This window comes from Papilio xuthus, unplaced genomic scaffold (assembly GCF_000836235.2).
Source record: "Papilio xuthus unplaced genomic scaffold, Pxut_1.1 DF827542.1, whole genome shotgun sequence".
Taxonomy (NCBI): domain Eukaryota; kingdom Metazoa; phylum Arthropoda; class Insecta; order Lepidoptera; family Papilionidae; genus Papilio; species Papilio xuthus.
In genome coordinates, this window is record NW_013531107.1 from 3936840 (window position 1) to 3960360 (window position 23521).

The 23521-nt window shown below is 31.7% G+C and overlaps 1 protein-coding gene across 2 annotated transcripts; it reads left to right on the forward strand.

Annotated features, from left to right (window-relative positions):
- Positions 1 to 12482: 12482 nt before the first annotated feature.
- Positions 12483 to 20168, forward strand: LOC106119200 (protein eva-1 homolog C). Of its 2 annotated transcripts, XM_013314114.1 has the most exons (8): positions 12483 to 12787; positions 14395 to 14609; positions 14873 to 15011; positions 17025 to 17174; positions 17746 to 17889; positions 18004 to 18105; positions 18513 to 18856; positions 19869 to 20168. In XM_013314114.1, exons 1-8 carry the CDS (start codon positions 12712 to 12714, stop codon positions 19878 to 19880), a joined length of 1182 nt encoding a protein of 393 aa, XP_013169568.1. In that variant the 5' UTR covers positions 12483 to 12711; the 3' UTR covers positions 19881 to 20168. The 2 variants fall into 2 exon arrangements, with proteins under 2 accessions (XP_013169568.1, XP_013169567.1); XM_013314113.1 differs by lacking the exon at positions 19869 to 20168 and having other exon boundaries at positions 18513 to 19494.
- Positions 20169 to 23521: the final 3353 nt, after the last annotated feature.

Here is a 23521-nt window from a genome sequence, read left to right on the forward strand (position 1 = left end):
AGCTTAAGTTCCAGAACTTCTGATGTCTAGCTCAAATTTTAAATGTTTTGTTATCTTTTAATATTAGCTTTAAATTAAATTAAACTATTAAATTAACAAATATTAAAAAAAAAAACATAGAATACGATGATAATATAGCCATTAGGCAGGTCTGCAGTGTCGATACTGTATCCTCTCCTGTGAATCGTATAAAGCGCTGTAACGACCTACAATAAAATGGTCTGCTTCCTTTTCCGAAGACTTTAATGATCTTTTATTCGAGAACCTTTGCAAGGAATACGTTTTTATCTTTTGTCGTTTCCTATTACATTTTTATGATTTTTGTTATCTATATTAATCCATTAAACGTAAGATGATTTTTGGACAATAATAGTTAACTACAAAGTTCATATTTTTAAACGGCTTTGTAAAATTATTCAAACTTTCATGAGACATCATAAACTAATATATAAACGGCTAAAACTCACGAATGTTCGTCCGGAGTCGGCACCGACTAGCTGCGTGGTGAGCGAAAGGCCGCGTCCGCGAAGTAATGCCAGTTTCACTCATCCCGATGGGCTTGAAGCTAGCCGGTGCCGACACCGTACATGAAACGTGAATGTTTTAATCAAAGAGTATGGTGGACATAGGTTTGTATTCCTCTCAGTATTACCAAAGATACTATGACGTTACATGACAGTATCTGAGTTTAGGTTTTTGAATTATCTATTTCTTTAAAATTTAATTTGCAGACAATTACATTTCACAATTACATTGTAATGAGAATTCCTGTGAAATTAAATCAGCTGGATAGTTCTGATTAATAACCATGGAATGCTCTAAAGTTGAAACAATCAATTTACTTGTGCTCCCACGATTTAACTTGGAACGTAAAATTTATGGTACTTTGAACTAACTTTGAAACGTATTTCAATTATCGTTTTCCTCATTATAACTATTGAAAGTTTATAAATTATATTACCGTAGCATCAATAAACAATTTTTATTGTACATTCGTTTTTATATATCAATACTTAATCTTAACTAGTTTCCCTTCCCACCTTTTTCTTATAAGGAAAAGATTAGAAAGGGATTTGATGGAGAAGAGGATTAGGAAAGGGGAAATATTCTCTATCTCTGCGTTTCCTTCTCCGTCGGTTAAAGATAGGCTACGCTTATGCGATTGCAGATGTCTATTGGCAGCGGTTGTTTCACCATTTTGGTGTGTGGTGGCCACTTGTTTATTTGCCAACTTATAATATTAACAAAAAAGACAGAATACCTGTTTATGTAAATATAAAATACATCGATTATATATTATATATACAATAAAACGGAGTACAATTCAAATTTGGACATTCGCATTGTGTATTCTCAGACAGGTGGATGCAATAAATTTATATTTGACTTCGTGATAGTAATAAAAATGAAACTTTTATTATATGAGTAATATAATCATATATCATCAAATACTTTAACATTTAATTTAGATGTTAATGTTTTTGAGTATTTAATACACGATATTCAGAGAACGTCGGTGGCTGGGAGGTTAAGCCACTTAAGCTGCAGGCCCTGGTTCGAATCCCGCTGTATAGCAATGTGTTTTCCGATTATCGATTAACATATGTACATTTATCTGACGTTACAGTGAAGGAAAACATCATAATGCAACCAGCATATATCTGAGAAGAAATTAAAAGATATGTGTGAAGTCAATCAACGTGCACTAGGCTAGAGTAGTTGACTATGGCCTATTCACCCCTAACTTGGGCCGTAGCCTTGGACTACAAGCCCCTCGGTGGAGACATACAGTGAGGTGATAATGATGATGATATTTAGTATGCTATTTGCCAACTAATCTTCTGTAAGATTTAAGTACATAAAGTTTACTTACGATACCAAGTACTTAAGATTAAGTACCGCAATAAATTTCAATGCCATTATCATTAAATTAAGGGAGAGATACAGTACCTAGTTAGAAATCCAATAGTTTAACTAAGGCACGTATTGAAATTTATTGATTACGATTTCTACATTTGATATATATTCTAGTCCTTTGTATTTTGATTTGATGTGAATGTTAGAGTTCTTAGTTGATTTCAGAAATAGAACGTGGTTGTTTTTATAAAAAAATAATATAATACGTAATAAAATCCTTTGAGTTTGGTTGGTTGAACACGGAGTGTTGGTTTCCGTTCTCGATAGAATATTAAAAGGCGGGAAATTTAAAAATATAAAACTCTATCTATTCTTTTTTTTTCGCTCACTTGTATTATTATTATCTCTGGTAAAACCAGTTTCGTATATATTTACTTTATATAATTCATTATCGAGTTAACACCCGCGCGGTTTAGGAATACATGAACGGTAAGCTTTTATTGTTAGTTTTATTATCGTAGACGGACAGACAGCGCTTATCGAATTGCATATGAGACTCGTTTAAATGACTTTAATAGAATTGCTAGTACTTCGCACCTGAGTTTATTACACTTTCGCTTGGACGTAGCATGTTAGTAAAATGATCAGTTTTATTTCTACGAATATTAGATTCTAACAACTTTATCTTTAGGAATGAAAAAATATAGCCTAACGTTTAAATTAAAAATTTACAGATTTTATTTTATTGGTTTAAAATCAGTAGTTTTACTTTGACATTATTTCTATTTCAAATGAAATCGCGTGTTGAATTGAATTGAAGCGGTAGTTTATACTTCATAATAAAAATCCAGCTTGATACCTTCACGGGTTCCTGAGAACAAGGATCTTGACAGACATACGGCCTGACAACAAGATGATTCTCTAAGGGTTACGTTTTTTCCTTTCGAGGTACAGAACCCTAAAAATGTTAAACCCTAAAGTTTCATAGGTTTAAAATTTTTACAGTCAATTTTTTGCCTTCGTCGTATGACAAATGTCTATGTAAAGGGGATATCACAAAATTAACTCTGTCTACTTCAATTTACAAGTTCTCTCATAACTGTGTATGTCATAATTTGCACCAGACTCGGCTTAATGATGTTTTCAATAGTTGAGCCCCCAGGTAAATTCTGAAAGATCGTTAGTGAGTGTACTTCCTTTTGTGTACTGTGAAGTGGCCAGTAATGAAAAGAAATGTATTCAGAAAACTACGTATTATATTTATTTTTAGCCATTGGAGAATTATTGGCTCTTTATATGAAGTTAGGGGGTGATTTTTTTCTCTTAACCTTTGTTAAATAAATTTAATACTGGCAGTATAGTAGCTGGTTTAAGAAATTACAAGTTAAGTGAATAATAGAAATCTGTTGAATAGTTTTTTTTGACATCGGTTTAATTTTATAAGCTTATCCGGAAGTTTGTTTAGAAATTAAGTTTAACTATGGTTTAAAAAATAAAACCAATATGAACCATTACTATAAGCAATACTCAAAATTAAGTTTAACTGAGTTTTAGTTGTATTTAGCAAATATCTTGTACTATTCTAGTTATCTTAGCTGTAATTTAGCATACTGAGAGTAAAGTTACATATATATGGGAACCCACATTTGACTCGTGAATATTGGCCGCTTAATGGATTGGGATTCGTATGCTCAACCAACCATGAATATTCCAGCCTTATTATTTTGCAATTTGGCACTCGACTTGTAATACAGGGATTTATAGTACAATACATTTGGAAATAGTTATTAGAATTCGCAATACTTTGGCTATCAATTAACCTATGCATTTGATTTAGCGTGTTCGAATATGATAAATACTTGACTTAAATATAGTTAAAAGGTACATTTTAAAACTATTTTTTTTAATAGTAAGAAGAAAATGTTTCCTTATAAAGAATTTTACATAAAATTAATCGAGTTAACGTTTTAAATAACTTTAGTTGTATAAATAATTTAATCTTATAAATCCAAACCGTATCTTGACCTCAATCCTAACCACAGTTCAGTTCAACATAAAAGCCTTCTTAAGACCTTTGATTATAAGTTGGACTACTATAAGTTTATAAAATAATAATTCTATTTTATTTATTCATACTAGTATTATAACAAAAATTCTGTTAGTAAAAAAAACACTTCACAACCAAAACATTTTAATAAACGTTTAAGGGATGGTTACTTGTATTTTAATTTCTTTTCAAAAAAGAAGGGGGCAAACGAGGAGCTGGAACACCGAAATGTTTTTCGACGCCCATGGACATCTGCAATACCAGAGGAACTGCGGAAGCGTTGCCGGTCTTTAGTAGTCGTCGCGGTTTGGAAATACCGCCGAGGAGGCCATTCCACAATGCGGCTGTGCGAGGCAGGAAGTGTCGCGAAAACCGCCCGTGGATTGCCAGCTATTGAGATGGTGTGGATAGAACCTGGCGGTCTGTCGTGTCGTCTGATGATGGAACTCGGCGACAGGAATTGTTCCTCATTGCTTCATAGTTCAGAGGTAAATGTTAAGATACCCATGTACACTTTATATACCATATGTTTTATATATATCAGTGTAACATTTGATAGCTAATTAACGATATGTCAGCGAATCAACACCAGATTAGAAATTATCTATAACATATCTATGTTAGGAACGATATAAGCTAATTATATTGAACTCTATCAAATAAAATGTATGTCGGTTTAATAATACTATAAAATTATGTCACTTACAAATTGTGACTTACGGTGTTTCATAATCATGCTAATAAAAATTTAATTTAAAGTTAAAAAAATTCTTTATTTATTATCAAGTGGAAGTGATGTTTTTTTAAATAATTGAACAACAACTTTTACATAATTTGAAGCTTATTTTCGTGTTAATGAGGAAAATTACCTACAAATTTTAAAATCATATCTCATTTGCATAATAATCATTAAGATAAACAGTGGTCTGCGCGTTTAATTTTTAAATGTGATAAAAATGTTACTGCGAAATTTTATAATCCAATAAAAACATGAACCTTTTGGTGGGTAAAATAAAAAGCTTTTACCTTTTTTAGAAAATGAAAGCATTACATACACATAGATAGTAAGAATTAAATTATTAATATACATATTTTAGCACCGTTATCTACGGATTGACGAACGATTTAACTTCTTAAATTATTTAAACTTTCGTGAGACATTATTCTAAACTGATATAAAAACGGCTAAGCACTCACGTATTCATCCGGTGGCGGCACCGACTAGTTTCGAGCCCATCGGGAGCCCTTCATCAGGATGAGTGGTACTGGTATTATCTCGCAGACGCGGCCCGTCGCTTACTCAACTTTAACTTCTTACTAATATTATAAATGCGAATGTTTAGATGGATGAATTTTCTTTGAAGGTATCTCCAGACTAGTGCATGGATCTCGCTGAAATTTGTCATAGATGTAGAGCATAGTCTAGAGGAAAACAGGCTACTATTAAATTATCCAAACTTTCCTAAGACATTATAATAAACTTATATAAAAAAGTCCCCATCGAAACTAGTCGGTGCCGCCACCGGACGAATATACGTGAGTGTTTAATCGTATATACGTTAACATAGGCTACTAATTAAGTTTTTTTCATTCCGCGCGGACGGAGACGCGAGCGGAGGCTAGTCGTGAATAAATTTTCAGCTGACATAAATTACATTCAGTATTACAGAAAATGGGCATTTTTAAATTAGAAAATTCTAAGAGATGTAACGGGCTTGTGATGTAAATCCACTTAAAAGGAAACTACGTATCACACAAACTACTTTACATATAAATAACAAATACACGTAAGTACATTTGCGAGCATATGAGGAGGACATACAACGAAGAATAAGAACTTTTTAATGGATTCAGAACAAAAAGAAATTGCCTTCGTAAAAACGTATTGATGGAACAATCTGAAGAAACGACGTTGACAAATTGCTTTTTTACGCAGAAACAGACGTTCTGCGGACCTGATGATTTATTTCCTTTAGTATTTGCATTCGTCATATTACGATTAGTGATCTTATTTGTCACAAGCTGAATAGCTTCGCTAATATTTGTAATCAATTTACAAATGTATGCGAAGCTATTGCTTCGCAAATATTTGTCACTTATACGATTGTTAAATAATTTCGATAACTAAACAGAGGGTCTGACACTATTTGTGAGAACGTTTTTGTAACGTCATCGATAAAATCTATATATCATAAATAAAAGAAAGTCGTGTTAGTTACTTAATTAATTAATTTATGCCTTGAAGAGCTGCTTTTTATTTAACTTATTAATATTATAAATGCGAATGTTTAGATGGATGTGATGTGGATGGATGGGTTTTTGAAGATATCTCTAGAAAGGCTGAACGGATCTCGATTAAATTTGGCATCCGTATAGAACATTGTCTGAAAGAACACATAGGCTACACTAATTAAGTTTTTTTATATATACACGCGGACGGAGTCGCGGGCGACAGCTAGTTTGTAATAAAATGTGTACTTTACTATGAGTAAAGTTCACCAAAAATCTCATACTAATTTCACATAATGAAATATGATAATACGAAGGCGTTTGTCATAAATATTCGTACTAGGCCCACAAATCTGCTCTCAGCCGTTCTGAAGTTCATCCATCTGTCCTAAATTATACATATAAATAATTCAATTTTTATTTTATTTCAGTTTAACATTTTGTAAAAAAAATTGTGTTATAGTATTTTAAAATTAAATTCATCGAGTTGAAACGTGTTTGGAATATAAAGGTTCTGTACAATGTAATATTGAACAACCTATGTAAAGTTGTAGAAAAATGTTTTAAAAATTACAATTCGCTATCTTGTTTTAATAGTTTTATAATTTAGGGTAGTTATTTGAGATGATATATCATAAATTGCTCACGGGATATACCTACATCAAAGTATTGACATGTTCTAGGCGACGAAGTAAAAAACCTTTGGTACGTATATTTTCAATAAGATAAACAAATTTCTTATAAGGTTCGGTAAAAAATCTTGCCATTTCTATCCTGTTATTTATTTCCGATGAACAAGTTTACCAAGTACAATCAGTTTTGTTCACTACGATAATAAAACGTATTATTCCAGGCGTTAATATATGGACTAAGTACTGAATAATCAACTAGTCTAGACAGTAGATGAGTGAGCGACATTTTAAATTATTTGCGCGTTGTACAGTGCAACTTATATTATCTCTAATAGCATAGTACTTATTGTTGTAGAGTTGTTGACCTCTACTTTGCTTTGTAGCAAAGCAAAGGTTAATACTATAAAATGCAACTATTTAATTAAACATTAAATAGTTAAGTATAATTTAAATACTGGACAAACAAAAACCAATAAGTTTTTGGCTCTTAAAAAAATTGAGCATCGGTTAGAGCAGCATATTAGTTAAGGCCAATTCTTTATTAACAATGCAAAATTACTATCTTACTAATATTATAAATGCGAATGTCTGGATTGATGTTTGAAGGTATCTCCACAATGGCTACATGGATCTCACTGAAATTTGGCGTAAACATAGGCAGGAAAAAAAGTTAGGGTACTAATTATGTTTGATTTTAATTCCGCACACACGGAGTCGTGGGCGACGACTAGTTGGTTATAAAGACTATCGGATATTTTGATTAAAATTTGCTGGTCCTTTCGATGTTGTTATCTGTACATAATTAAGTTTCAAGCAGAACTGTCATTCTAATTGGATAATTGACATGCGTTGACATTAAGAGTACTCCGCTTGCTGATATCCTCTTCAAATCAATTCCTCGGTGACGTTAACCCAACGAATTTAATTTACAAACACTCGAAATAATCGGATTATTATACCAATTATCGTATGTGCTTTATGATGCTTTAATTAGTAGGTCACACAACTCCGTTGTTTATTTAATTACGTGGATAAAAATATTTGAAATAATACGTGCAAATATTTTGTTTTTATTTAAAACTAGTTGTAGCTCGCGACTTCTTATGGGCTTAATTAAAAAAAAAAACTTAATTAGCCTATGTTTTCTTCCAGACTATGTACTATATGTATGCCAAATTTCAGCGAGATCCTTGCAGCCGTTCTAGATATACCTACTAACAAACATCCATCCAAACATTCGCATTTATAATATTAGTAACATAGTAAGATTATATCATGCGTTGTCTGATATAAGATAGTCTTTTGTTTTATTATATGTATAAAAAATATTTTAACAGTGTTATAATGAATTTTCTTATGTGGTCTGTTTATAACAATCAATTTAGTCTTCAAATAAAATCAAATCCCTTTCATGTTACCTACTTATTGTGTAGTAAATAATAAAAGTAATATTGAAAATATACAACAAAATAGATATTCTGTCGAAGAAGCAAGTATGTTTTTCTTATTCGAGCCACTAGACAGGAAACGACAATGCGCATGAAAGAAAGCGTACGTTCGAATATAAAAAAAACAACATTCTATTATTCGGTACAATGAATCTAAACGATGGAAAGCGTCAAAAGCTTATTCCCTTTGTTGTAAAATTTTGCGACTATGGTTACACTTGTAAGAATAACACGTAGAGAAAAAGCTTTGTTTTATAAGCTTTTATTTAGTACTAGCTGTCGCCCGCGACTCCAACCGAGCAGAATTAAAAATAAACTTAATAAGTAGCCTATTAGTACTTCCAGACTATGTTCTACATCTTTGCCAAATTTTAGCGGGATCCGATCAGCTGTTCTGGAGATACCCTCAAACATCCAACCATCCATCTAAACCAGTCTTTCCCAAAGTGGGCGATAACGCCTCCTTGTGGGCGCTCTAGGTCTCAAGTTACGGGTCATAGTAAAAGTTTCGTTTGGAGTTCTCCGTTTTATATACATTTATAGGTCACAATAATTAATGAATTTAATTTGAAGTTACAGTGGTTTTTAAGCATGTGAAAATATGGGGGCGCTAAAAAAATATTTATTCTCAAAGTGGGCAGTAGACAATATAAGTTTGGGAACCAATGATTTAAACATTTGCATTTATAATATAAGTAAGGTCCAAATTTTATTTATTAAAATTACTTAATATTTTCAGATGATTTAATGATGTTATATTGTAGTACTTGTTAATATTTATTTTCTTTTAATAAATATTAAAAAGTCCCGTTTGTAACAAAGTACGCCACAAGTTGCAATGGAATAAATCTACTAAGGTCGTAGATAAATGGCTTGATGTCGTTTAACATCACTGTACCGAGAAATGGAGGCATGCTCTATAAAGTAATGAATTTACTTCCTATAAAGTATACTTTTCCTTAAAAGGTATTTCTAAAGATTTTCCTTAACTTTAACTTAAAGATTATTTACTTAATTTTAACTTAAAGATATAAATACTTTTAGCTACTTACTTTTTAAATTATCTTTATAAAATTCTCTTGTCACAAATTTCGTTCCCACACTCCTCCGGCGGCTTGACCGATTCTCATGTAATTTTGTGAGCATATTGAGTAGGTCTGAGAATCGGCTAACATCTGTTTTTAATTCCGCAAGGACGGAGGCGCGGGCGACAGCTAGTAGTATATAAATAAATTAGACAAAATTTGAGACCGAAATTCCGGTTCAAAACAGATTACGACTGCTTTGTCAAACATAAGTGTTTTATACAGATATTGTGATCTCAGAAACCCAAGGTTAGTTGTACAAAGTAAATAAACTGATTTGGGGATTACAGAGATATTGATTTCAGTGGTTAATTTACGATATGTGCCAACGATTGTTATTAAAGGCAGCTTAAAATAATGTCCCTGCGTAAGTAGTTTAGTACTTAATTAATTAAAATACAAAGTTCGAAATATAAGGTTCCTAGAGTTCAAGAGTGGTTTACATTTAAACATTAACTCGGAAACATTAACAGTCGAGGCAATTTATTTCCTACCCATTTTAGTGAATTCATTTGATGCAATTAGGTCGAAAACTTGTCATAGCAATGTACATAATGGGCTCATAGCTCTTATGGTGACAGTTTGATGTACGATATTCGATTTTAGTGGGAAGCGAATTTATTTCTTTGACTATATATCAGAACTTTCCAGAATGGGAAAGTAGCAAGCACTGGAGTTTAATTGTTCCGTACTTATCCGTTTCATAACAGATTATGACGGACGATGATCCTCCTATTGTACTATTTTATTAATTTTTAAAGAGCGCTTAGTAATAAGATGGGTATTAATGTTGCTGGTGGGATAATGGCGAATATTTCTAATTTTATAAATTTCTTCAATTAGGTGAATAAATTTCTTCTCTTCGATTTGATGAATCATTGAGATTTTATCCTATTTTAATATGAAGTATACAATAGAACGAAAATTATCTCATTACTTATTACTGCGGTTGCAATTCCATTGTGTTAAACAAAATGAGTTAATTTTTCTATTTCAATAAAAAAAAATACAGCCGTTTTAAAGGTATCTTCAAAGAAACATCCATCCATCCAATTATGACAAGTAATGATTACTACATGATTTACAATGAACTACTAATATTTCATCAAAAAATACGGGATTCCCATGAATCCATAAAGTTATGAAAACAAAAAGGAAATGGTTGGAAGTCAATTTATCATTGTAAATTTTTTCTTTGTTCGTGCATTACGGAACGCTTTTTACTTCAACCCTCACGCAAACGCCGGCACTCCCTACTACACCTTATTAGTTAATTGCTTTAAACAGTTTTGAAATTTAGAACTGAATAATAATGAATAAAGTTTTATTATTTTAGTAACCCTTTTTAGTTAGTTAGTTTTTCTAGACTTTTTCATGCGAATTTGTTACGTAGAGTTTCATTTTTTATTTCTACTTTGTTAGCTAGGTTTAATCTGATTTTATAAGCTTTTTAATACAAATGTAAGAAAATACTCTACTATTATATGTACAGTTAGGGAATTTTGCGGTGTCCCACTTACAGAAATATTGTCTTATTCCTTGCAATGAGACAAACTCCATCCCTTCTCATATAATGAATAATTAATTAGGTAGCAGTGATTTGCGAAAATGATGGCGTAATAATAGTCACAAAAACGATTAGTCGTATACTAATTGACAGTTTTTCGAAATGTTAACAACTGACTGACTGGCTTTTAAGGTAGAATACTGCCAGTTTCCCTGACTGTACATACATTTCTATACCTAAATTTCTTATTATACAGTACGGTAAAATTTGCAACTTCTAGTAGCGTCGGGCGAATTTAAGCTAGTAGTGCTAAATTAATGGGTCATTAATAAGGATAATATGCTAATTAAGTGATGTTATTTGTAATAATATTATTGTAAAACTATTGTAAAAGCATTATGTTTTAAGTTGTACGTTTCTTTGGTATCATAATTTTTTTTTTATAATCCTGCTCCAAGTCTATATGTAAAGAGTTAATTAATGTTTTCTTTAAAATACTCACGTCATATTATTTTAATTACATTTTAATTAGCTTAATGTATGTCTGTCATAGTTTTGTAAAGGTCTAACGGAAATTGCTCGTCCTTGTTTCATTACGTTGTACAAGTTGAAATGTATACCAGCTTTGATTATACAGAAATAGACTAGACAAAGAGTCACCATTGTACTAAAAACTTTCTGCCACTTTTCGAGGGATGTAAGGTAAACATAAATCGGATATGAGCATATTATGCTGACTGCATAATTGACACGTCTTTATGATTATATGTTATTTCAAAAATTTATTCAATTCCACTAAAACAGCACACAAGTTAGCAACTTCAGAACTTACTGTTCATTTTTTTTTGAGAGATGGGAATGCCTGCGTTTGACAGGTCCTGCTATTAAAAGTCAAAGTCAAACAGCGAACTAATCCTAACACAAATGATTGTCAAATAGAACTATTACGAACTATCCTAAATAAATATTGATAGGCCTTGTAAAATCATTAGATTCAATACGAAAGATTTATTCTTTCAATTAATCATCACATGAGATAGACTAAAGAACATTATGTTAATTGGATCTTACACACATTATAATTTTACTTAGGGAGTACTCAGTGCCGCACTTAGCATCTTTTAATGAATTCTTAGTCTCTTAGTGTAGGTTTCTTCACCGTGGTTAATCCCTCAGTAGCCAGTTGACATCTGATTACGAAGTTTGTGTAGATACAGTAAGACAAATATACTTGAATCTGATTAAATGGAGGATATACTGTGTTTTAATTTTTTTTAAATCTTCGCTTAAAACATCTTGTTATCTCTGTTTTGTCAAAGATATTGGACAGGGATCACGATAAGTTTTTACAGATATTTTGGTCTCAGAAACCCACAATAAATCTGCCCATAAACCAGATTAATTTAAGAGTAAAAAGTCTGTAAGTAGTGTCCGAAAAATTTGGAGAGAAATCATAGTAGGCTTAACACAATACGATCGTGTTAGACCATTCATATATTTTTTTAAATGATATTCATAAATAAAATGTCATTGTTTTTAAATTATGACATTTATAGACCTGCATTTTTTTGAGGGGGAAAATGAAAGGTTTTCATTGTAACGTCACGCGAAATTGATGGGCGTACCATGAGTTGTCCAAGCAAGGGGCCGCTATATTGCTTCAGTCTAACGGTCGTACTCGGTTTGGTAACACGCTAGTTTTTATTTTTAAATCATTGTCTAATTACTCGACTACAGAGATGTGACACGCTTGCGCATACCCAAGTAATAAATTCATTTGTGTGAACCAATTGTTTTTAAAACAAATGTTTAGATTATTATTTTGTTTTTAATATTTTTATTTAAAAGCACCTGTTCTTTGTTTTTAAATTAGACTTTATGAATAAGTTTTAGAAGTGGAATAATCATGTTTGAAAAATTATTTTTATTATTTGCCTGTCTAATATTGCCGCGGCCATCGTATATGAACCCGGATAATATTGGTATGTTATTATTTTTGTTATCTTTAATAATGTTTCGAATACTTGTTTACGTTGGGTAGTAACTAAAAGTTAAACGTATTTCGTATTGTTTGTATTGCGTATATGTTTGAGATATGTTACTGCATCCCAAATTCTTACTCGCTCTTTTCAAAGAGATATTTTGCCTATGTTATAAGAGATTCTAGTATCTTACTTAGATGTTGTAATATGTTTTAATATTTGCGTTATTTTCTTTCCAATGCTCACTTGTTTATGTTACGTAAAAACCCATGTAAAACACAATGTTATGTACAAATCTTATCACCGGATACGATAATAATTCAGTGTGTGAATTGACGGATATATAATGTACATATTTAAGTAAATTTTTGTATCAATTCACTATTGTTATGTTTTTGATTATTTTATGAATAGACACTGACGATCTTGGATAGGTATGTTTCTCGATAATTATGAAACCATTTTCATACAATACTGTTACTGTTAAACGAATTATTATAATGTCTGTTTCCACTACTGAAAGTAATTCAAACACATATTGTTATCTCACTCATTTTTTTTGAAAAAATAGAAATGACAATATGTATTTCCGCTGGTATGTTGGTAGTGGAAACGTACTTTTAGTGTTTAATATCACTGGTTGGAATATATGTAGAAATATAAACTCGTATCTTACAAATTGGCCGCCCTAGAGCTAATACTTATAAAAAACAAATCAACGCAAGTGTTCCTTAGGGGAACATGGGATTGCGGTAATTCTGTGCGCGTCTGTACTCTACAGAGTACCCTACAGGGTGTCCGACATAAAAACCAAATCCTTCTATATAACTACAGTTAGTAGACAAATTGAAGTTTACAGATTGAAAATATAAACAGCAAAAACATCTCTTGTCGACCAAAAGTTGTTAGATATAAAAATATTATATATAGCAGTTGCTGGCGACTTTGTCCGTCTTAAATTAAAAAAAATATAGCCTTTGTCACCCGGGGGCTAGTGTAGCTTCTCAACAGTGAAATAATTTTTAAATCTTTTTTGTTGTTTCGGAGCCTATTCAATGCAAACAAACAATCAAACCTTTCCTCTTTAAAGCATAGACAAAATAATCTTTTTCAAGATTTTCCGATTACAAATTTGTACTCAAAGCTGTTTTTCCTTAATTCTATATTATCAATGGCACTTGAGTAATCAATGTACGTATATAAAGTGAACGTACATATATCCTGAGATTTCTCATACAAAACTCGGGGATATATTGTAAGACGTCGCGAATGGAGTCAAAGGAAACTTCCGTATACGAATTAGCGCGACTCAACGAATTTGTATTTATTTTATATCAAACATATTCGAGTTATTTCGAAATGTAAACAGATAAAAGATTTCGTTTCCTTTATATTTATATCAGTAATCATATTTACGTAATTATAAATGTTTAAAGGTTAGACATTTTTGGCTCTATAACACGCCATTATAACTCAAGCTAGAGCAACTTGTTAACCGTGGCTTTCTGAGCACAAAATCCGTGATTTTGGTCTCTGAAACCAACCTTCATTCTCTTTATAAGCTATAATTTTTTTTATATATTTATTTATTATTGAATTTTTTTTAGGATTGTTGACAAGCACTTTGAAAACAATGCAAAGAGCAGCTTGTGATGATGAAATGGTATCGTTGGGATGTCCTGCTGGGACTTCTATAAGTATTCAAGTGGCACAATATGGGAAAGCTGCGCCACAAGGACATAAATGCGTCATGGAAGGATTGAATTCAGAAGGTTTCGGAATAGAAGATAAAGAAGTATGCTTATGGCCTAATTCTATGCAGGTTGGTGGATTACTTAACGATACATTTGCGTTGGAAGCCATATGATTACAATATGTTTGTATATCGAGATATTTATGAACACAGTAATAGGTACCAATTTTCCATAATGGAGATAAATTTAGAATATTGGAATTATTTCAAATTTAACTACGTAAAATATTAGTTCTAGAAACTTTAATTTAAAAGTCGACGATAGAGATATTTACTTAGACTTATATTTTGTGAAATATAAATTTTCGATTAACTATATTTTATTTTTCCAGTATTCTCTTCTACAAACAGTTGTAGAGGCTTGCCAGAAGAAGCCGCAATGCACTTTCAGTACAAAGTCAAAGCCGGGTACTGTTGACCCCTGTCCGTCTTCTAGGAAGTTCATTGAAGTTGCGTATAAGTGCAAACCTTGTAAGTAGATAGTTTGTAAGGCCATTATCGTTTGTTTCCACTGCGTAAAATCTGTACAAAAACATATTGTTATCCCTGTTTTTTTTTTTAAATTGATAAGAGGGATGGCAACATGTTTTTGTGTTTGGCAGAGGAAACTCATAGTTAGAGTAATTATTATGATGTAGACGTAGATGTAGACGTCTGAGTAGTTGTAAGTTTCAAAAGTATATTGTAAAATTTACTTTTATATAACTATTAGGGATAGATTCATCAATAGAGTTTCGAACCGCACCATAAATATCGGAAGCCAGAGCTGACGTTTTCGGTTAACCGAAACAAAAGAATAGGGAAGTGTATTCACTAATCATGGGGCCAGGTTTTTTACGAGGGCACCGGTGAGTGTATTGATGTGATTTATGCTGCGTTATTAAATTCCGGAGAGGTCGGTGGCCGTTTGCCGGTGGTCGGTGCGAGGCGATGCGATGGCGCGGGCGTGGCTAACCACAGGAGTGGACTGGGTGCGCCCTTATTAGTTGAACGAGGGACTAGCGTGCTGCATTAAGTTACGGAAAAACAATTACTGTAGTACACTCTATGTCAAAACTAAGTAGTACACATTCCAATAAATAGTATTTTTTTTAAATTGAATAAGCTAGCGCTTGACCACAATTCCTTCTGATGTTAAGTGATGTGGTCGAAAGATGGTACGCATTAGTTTAGTAAATGCCTATTCACTCTACTCTTGAACGCCCCTTGCCCTCACGTCATACTTGGACGAAAAAACTGACACCGACAATTCTTTCTCCTGAAGGCATCCAAGATAGAGTCACGGAATAAAACACGTTTTATAAAAAAGCACGTTAGATTTTCTTCAAGCTACATCTCTAAGTAAATTATATATGTTAATAAAATTTCACCTAGAAAAAAAGAAATAATGAATAGATTTCTAATAGTGTACTACTTAGTTTCAAGTGTTTAAAGGACTTTTAGTAGAAAAATACATGATTTATTTGTTGGTAGTTATTTTAAAAAACTTATACTTTTTAAAAGTATTTTAAGAGACAGGTTAATAAAATACTGACAGTATTATTTCAAACTTAATATTATTTAAATGGAATTCTAAATGGAAATACCAATTAACTATCAAAGTTCAAATGTTTTAAATTTAAAACAAAACACAGAGATAGCCTTTGTGTCAAATTGATAGCAATGATTTGTTTATCAACTTTGGGTTTTAGTTAAAACAAAGTGTTCCTATAAGGGTTCCGTTTTTTTCCTATGAGATACGGAACCCTAAAAACAATATTACGGAAGAGCAAGTATTTAAGCAATAATATAACTAAAAGCGTTTAACCTAATAAAACAACATAGTAAAAATTAACTATACACTAAGAAATACACAATAAGAAAAAATTAACTATACACTAACCCAACCCACAGTTCTGTTTGAAATGTCAATAGAAAACAAGCTTCGTTGCAATTAAGTTAGTGTTAATTTCCCGAGTGCAATAATGGTGAATTGTAAATCTTTGAAGACTTGTTTATTTCGTCTATGTTAGGCTGCATTTTTATATGCAAAGAAATAGATTAGCAAACTTTAGTATTGAGGTCGAAAACATCCTGTAGATATCGGCTAAGAAATTTAGCTAAGATATGTGTAAAGTCAACGAACTCACACTGAACAAACGTGGTTGACTAAGTTTAGTCATACATAGGAACATAATATAATATGAGCGTATATCGAATGTGTTGCTTTATATTTAAGCTAAGAAAACTAAACGAACATTTCAAATATCTGTCACAATAAAATAAATCTTTTTACAGTATATTTCGTTTCGGATTTTACTTATACTTTACAATATTTGATTTGATTATTACTTTTCGTACTAAACAATGAAAGTAAACGAAACATCTCCTAGAAATATTAAGGTGGTTTATAATATAATGAAAAGCATTTGCTCTTTTAAGCATAATCAAACGCATACGTAAATTATAGTTGATAAATTTAATCAATGTTTGTTTTTTGTTTAGATGAGTTCCGAAGTCGAACTGGTTGTGAAAATGATGTTTTGGCTGTTACCTGTGATGCACATACAAGGATAGCAATCCTTGACGCTCAGTATGGTCGTATTCCTTACGAATCGAACAAATGTCCACAAACACACGGAATTAGTGAAGAGAGTAAGTCTAAATTGAACCTTTAAAACACTTATTGTTTGACCTTTACGCACTGCGCAACAGATCAGCTCGGCCCATAATTTTTTTGCTGACGCTATTTTTTGTTCCAAGGTCATTGCTGACGAATTTTTTTATTGCGCAACATCTATTTTAGATGTAGAGCTAAGATTAATAAGATCGACTATTTATACACTTGAGGAATTGAGAAGAGATAAATTGGGAGCACTATTATATGAATGGTGAAACCTATATTAGAAATGTAATAAAGCTAAGTTATTATTAACAACAAGTTTCATCCATAAATTCGAAGACAAACAAATATTAAATTGATTAATTCCACCAGCTTGAATAAAGTATAAATTAGCAAAAATAGATAAATAGAAAATAAAACTTGATAACTGAAAGAATCGTTTGTAGCACCTTAAACACTTTGCTTTGTGATGCACATGACAGATGTTTGCTGTTGTCAGTGCCCACTAGTGCGCTTGCGCATTCGATTTACATACATATACTACAGTAACTTGTTATACATTCAAAGGAATTTTATAATATTTAGTGGTCTATATTTTTTTAGGTTGTAAAGCGCCACACGCAACGGAAACAGTGATGCAAATGTGCCACGGCAAACGTCGATGTCAAATATCTGTTACACAAACAACATTCGGAACTCCTTGCAAACCTGATTCAAGACCTTATCTTAAGATTGTGTATGCTTGTGGTAAGTTACTATAGAACGTGACCTTAAGAAGGTCATAATGAGCATTTTCGTTAACATCAGTTGTCTTTACTGTAAAAATAGTTGAATATTATTAATTTGATACGATATTTCTAGTGCCCCTTGGAGTTATGACAGATAAATATGAAAGCGCTTTGGAAAAAGATGAAATGTTAAATTTTCCTTCTGGTGCAGAAGATAACTTTTTCGATGAAACAGGTGAGTAAAAGTTCAGGTTTTGGAAACTAAAGACGGCGGAAAATATGAGGATGGAAAGAGCGGTTGAATTCAGATGAATTATGGAATATTATATTATAAAATAAAAAGACAAAATGAAATTATAAAATAGAATTATAAAAAATGAAAAGATAAGCATGCACTGTTAGAGGATATATTTACAACTGATATAAAATACAAAGAAAAAGGAAGAAAAAATATATAAAGTTCCAAATACAAAAATATAAAAATTATGATTAAAAAACGTGTAAAAAGGTTCCATATCTGTCGGCAACAGAAACCTTGTAGATAAGTCAATAGTTTAATTTGTAACAATACATATTTAGTTTCGAATATTAACGATGTTTACAATAAACTAAACTATTATTAAAGTATTTGTATGATTTTAGATGAATTCGGTGAACAAAATGGTGCTCCACCTATATCGATTCCAGTGCCTCCTTCATCGCAAGATAACTCATATGATAACCAACAGTCAATTGATGTTACAACAAATGAAAATAACAATGAAAACGTACTATTACCTGATGCAACGAATACTAAAACATCTAAAATGTTAATATACGCTGCCGTTAGCATTCTAATATTAATAACACTTGTATTTGTTGTGATTGTATTACGTTATATTATAAAACGTAGAAAAAAGAACAATCCTAAAACAAATGATATGTTCACAACTGAAACTCCGAATATATTTGGCGATGGACTTTCTGATATTGACAATGATGTTGATGTAAGTCATATTTCTGGTAATTTTTATGATCCAGTTCATCCTGATATGATTCTATATAAAGATGTACCAGGAAATTCTACTCTAAGAGCTATGCGACCTCTTTCGACTGTATATCCATGTTCTAGCACTAATATGTATGGTGCAGTTAATTACCCATCGCAAGCTAGAAATTTCTCATCTAGTAGATTAAGCGAGAACAAAATAATTGATAACGATATTATTGTTAGTCCAAAAAGTTTAAGAGGATATTCTAATTCGCAATTCTTTTATGGCTGACATCTTTTGAGGTTAATTTAAATTTCCAGAAAGTATTATTTTTGTGTATTCAAAGTGTAAGGAACCATTAATCGTAAGACACGCTGATCTTTTTAAATAAAATAGAAGCTTTAAAAGCAAAACTATATGAGACTATGTTACCACCGAACCTTATCCTAGTCACTATGCTATGTATATTTAAAACTATGTCATATTTTGCACCAATTAAAGCTATTATCATTGTATTAATTTAGTATTGTCCATGTTAACCTACTTTAAGACACAATTGACCTTTCCAAACATAAAATCATCCATTTTTGTGTTAATAAAAGAAATAGTTTTTTATAATATCATTAGAGCGTCGGTGGCTCAGGGCTCAAGCACTTGACTTGCAATCTGCAGGTCCTGGGTTCGAATCCCGCCATGTACCAATATGTTTTTCGATTTCCGATTTACATATGTACATTTATCCGATATTCTTATGGTGAAGGAAAACATTTTGATGCAACCTGCACATATCTGAGAAGAAATTCAAAGATATGTGTGAAGTCAACCAACCCGCACTTGGCCAGCGTGGTTGACTATGGCCTAATCACTCGTAACTTAGGGTTGGATCCGAGCCCCTCGGTGGGGACGCATCCACTATATGAAGCCGCTGATGATGATGATGAAATACGAGTATATTAAAAAAATGCATGAAAGTTTTAATTCTGTTTCTTGTATTGAAATTCTTATAGGAGAATATGTCTGCTTTCAGCTGGCTCTCTGACTACGTGACGTCACCAGTGCTCACTAAAGTACTGTGAGTACTGAGAACGTTATGTTAGCCATCGGCTCGTCGTTGGTATCGAGTTTAGAGGCGCATTTTTAAATCATTGTAAAAGCAATAATTAGTTTTATATGGAAACTTTGTATATGATGTTTTGATTCATGATGAAAATCAATTTACTGGAAAGGTCAATATTTTTTGTATTATTAAGTTTTTAAATAAAAAAAATGCTATAATCGGTAGTAATTTTTGTTGTTTTATACATATTTTGTAATAAAACTTAAGAAATACAATGTTTTATTTTTTTCCTAAGCCAAAGTATCACCAACGCTTTTTTAATTTCTTACTTTTTAAAATATTTTTAAAGGTATTCCATTTAGATTTAATTTTTTTTAAAGTTCATTGTACAGTGAGTTTCTGAGATGTAAATACCCATTTAAAACATATTGCTATCTCTGTTTTGTGAAAGATAATGATAACGAAGTATTGTATACAGAGGTTTGGTTCTCAGAAACTCACGATTAACACTCTTTTGATCCATTTCGAAGTCTAATATAATTAAAATGTTTTATTGATTTATTCGGAATGTATTTACAAAAAATGTTGTGTGAGGATGTCATTAATTTCCCCCAACGGATGTACGTTCTGAACGTAACAACGAAAATCCATTATGGCTTTACGATTTCTATAAAAGTAAATGGATGTAATAAAAACAGGCTTTTGTTTATAGTAAAATAATCATCTTAAAGAAACAACAATTTAGATTGTATGAACAAAAACAAAATCATACGAAACATAGTATATATACTCAGTAATAGCACAGATGCATTATAGACAGAGATTGCAGATTTATTAATCGATCTGTCTAAGTATGCTCTGTGTAAACTTCTTCTATGTATTTATACTATTATAAAATATTTTAGATGGAGAGATGTATATTATACTACTCTTCGCCTGCGACTCCGTTGACACGGAATTAAAAAAAAACTTATTAAGTAACCTATGTGTTCATCCGGACTACGTTCTGTGCCAATTTTAATCGTGATCCGTTGAGTCGTTCTGGAGATACTTTGTTGTACATCCAGCCATCCATTCGGATGAAATATTAGATGGTCGCTATGATGCTTAAGACTTTAGTGAAAACTTTAAAACAAAAAAACTAAGACTATCCTTGTAAAGCAATTTTAAAACTTAAATCTAAAGTTTACCTCTTTCTTTTTACCTTTATTGATGACATAAAACATTCTGCAACATTTACATTCTCAGAATTTTGGTATAAGTCGTAAAAGTAGTTAAAGAAATTTGCAATCGTGTCCAAAATACAGAAAACGATTTGTATTTGTCAAGGCGTACTGAACATTTTGCTTAAGGCTTTCCCTTTAAATCAAGACATTTCAAAAAGAAATCTAAATCTTCAGAAGGAATGAAACTTTATCTGCAACATTATTTTTAATCTATCACAAAGTTTAAAAGAACAGATTGTAGATTTCGAATTATCTATATATATATATAAAAGAAAGTCGTGTTAGTTACACTATTTATAACTCAAGAACAGGTTTACCGATATGATTGAAAATTGGTGAGGAGGTAGCTTAGAGCCAGGAGACGGACATAGGATACTATTTAATCTTTTTTTTCGAATTTATGCCTTGAAGAGCTACTTTTTATTTAACTTATCTATATATTAAGTTTTTTTTTGTAACGCGAAAATCTTATTAAGAAGTCGTATTACTTTGAATTTAAAAGTGATTGAATAAAAAATAAGTCGTCAGAGAAAAAATGTAATTCCTGATTTGAGTTTTACAGACTATACGTTTCTTTTAACACTGTGAATGTTAAAAGAGTAATTTTAATATCTATGAAAAATTCACAAGCTAGATAGTATTAAAACTTACAAAATAAGTACGTCAACTTTGTAAAGAACTTGTAAACTACTTTTAAATTTTATATAAACAAGATACAAAGCGGCTAAGGTTAGTCTTTGATACTTTAGTTTTCAAGTAACTCTTTACTAAGGTAAAAATTATTTTCAAAGTTATGAACAGCATGAAATCAAAATCATTCGTTTTAAATTTTTTCTACAAGAAATTAAATATTTTTCATGCGTTAGTTATAGTATATAACAGTGGTAGAGCCCGCTTTAACATCTTTGCACGAATTGGCCCGGCACGCCCGATGAAATACCACACAGAAGACAGGCGTCAAGTGGAAGCAATTCCGCGTTTCGTCTGATAAGTGTGCGTCCCGGAGGCCTAATTTACTCCTCTTTCCCTTCCCACCCTTTATCTTATAAGGAAAGGATGGGAAGTGGAAGTGGAGTTTCCGGATGAGAGGATGCATAGAAAGGGAAGATATTTCCTTTCTGTGCATCCTCTCCTTCGTCGTTAAAAGGTCGGCAACGCATATGCATTTGCGTATGTCTATGGGCAACGGTTACTTCGCTATTTCAGCGATTTCAGGTGGCCGCTGGCTCGTTTGCTACCTTATGATATAAAAATTATATAAAAATATAAATTTCATCAATAACAACAATGTAAATTGTAATTATTCTATAAATTACTTTCATACTTTAGTAATTTTATAAATATAACTAATCAGTTGTCGCCCGGGATTCCGTCCGCGCGGTATTAAAAAAAATAGTAGCCTATGTTTTCTTCCAGATGTTATACATCTGTGCCAAATTTTAGCGAGATCCATACACATGTTCTCGGGATACCTTTAAACAAACATCTATCCATCCATACAAACATTAGCATTTATAATATTAGTAAGAAGATAGTAAGATGGATATTAATGTTTTGAGCAGTGTTTTAATAAATAGAATTGTTAATAGGGTTTGTAGGGCTATGAGTATCATTTCTAAATTATATCGAGAGAGTGATAGTCTATCCATCCATCCAAATATTCGCAATCATAGTATTAATAATAAGTAAGATTTAAATACAGATTCGAACTTCTTTAGTTCAATTAATGTTACAGAAAAAACATAAAGAGAATATAAATAAACTATATACTGATATGTTACATCCTAGCCAATGTGATATTATATTTCAAACTAGAAGGCCATGAAATATTCAATCTGGCAAGACTTAAGCCCTCGCACAACATAAGTTTGACAGACTAAGCGTCCGCCTGGCTCGACAGCTTGAGTCCGAGTGGGACAAAGCCCTCTAGTATCTAACTTGTTAAACAACTACAAGAATATTGTATAGAATATTACTAAAAGCAATTTCTATATTAGTATAAATTTATCTATATTTTAAAAGTGGAATATGTATGAAATTATTATTTTCTAGTTTTTGATATAAATTGTAGAGTAAAGCCAAGAATTGTAATAAACTAAAGAACAAACACAATCAAGCTTTTTTTTTATTTTACTTTTCTTTTTTGTAAACTTGTAATTCTTTTTTGTGCTTTTTGATTCTCGTTAATGTATAATATTTGTTCGCGCTAAAACATTTGTGTAAAATACCACTATCGTCGAGGACCTATAATTGGCGATATGTTTACTAACTATTGTTGTACTTAATTTATGGATGGATGGATGGATGGATGGATGGATGGATGGATGGATGGATGGATGGATGGATGGATGGATGGATGGATGGATGGATGGATGGATGGATGGATGGATGGATGGA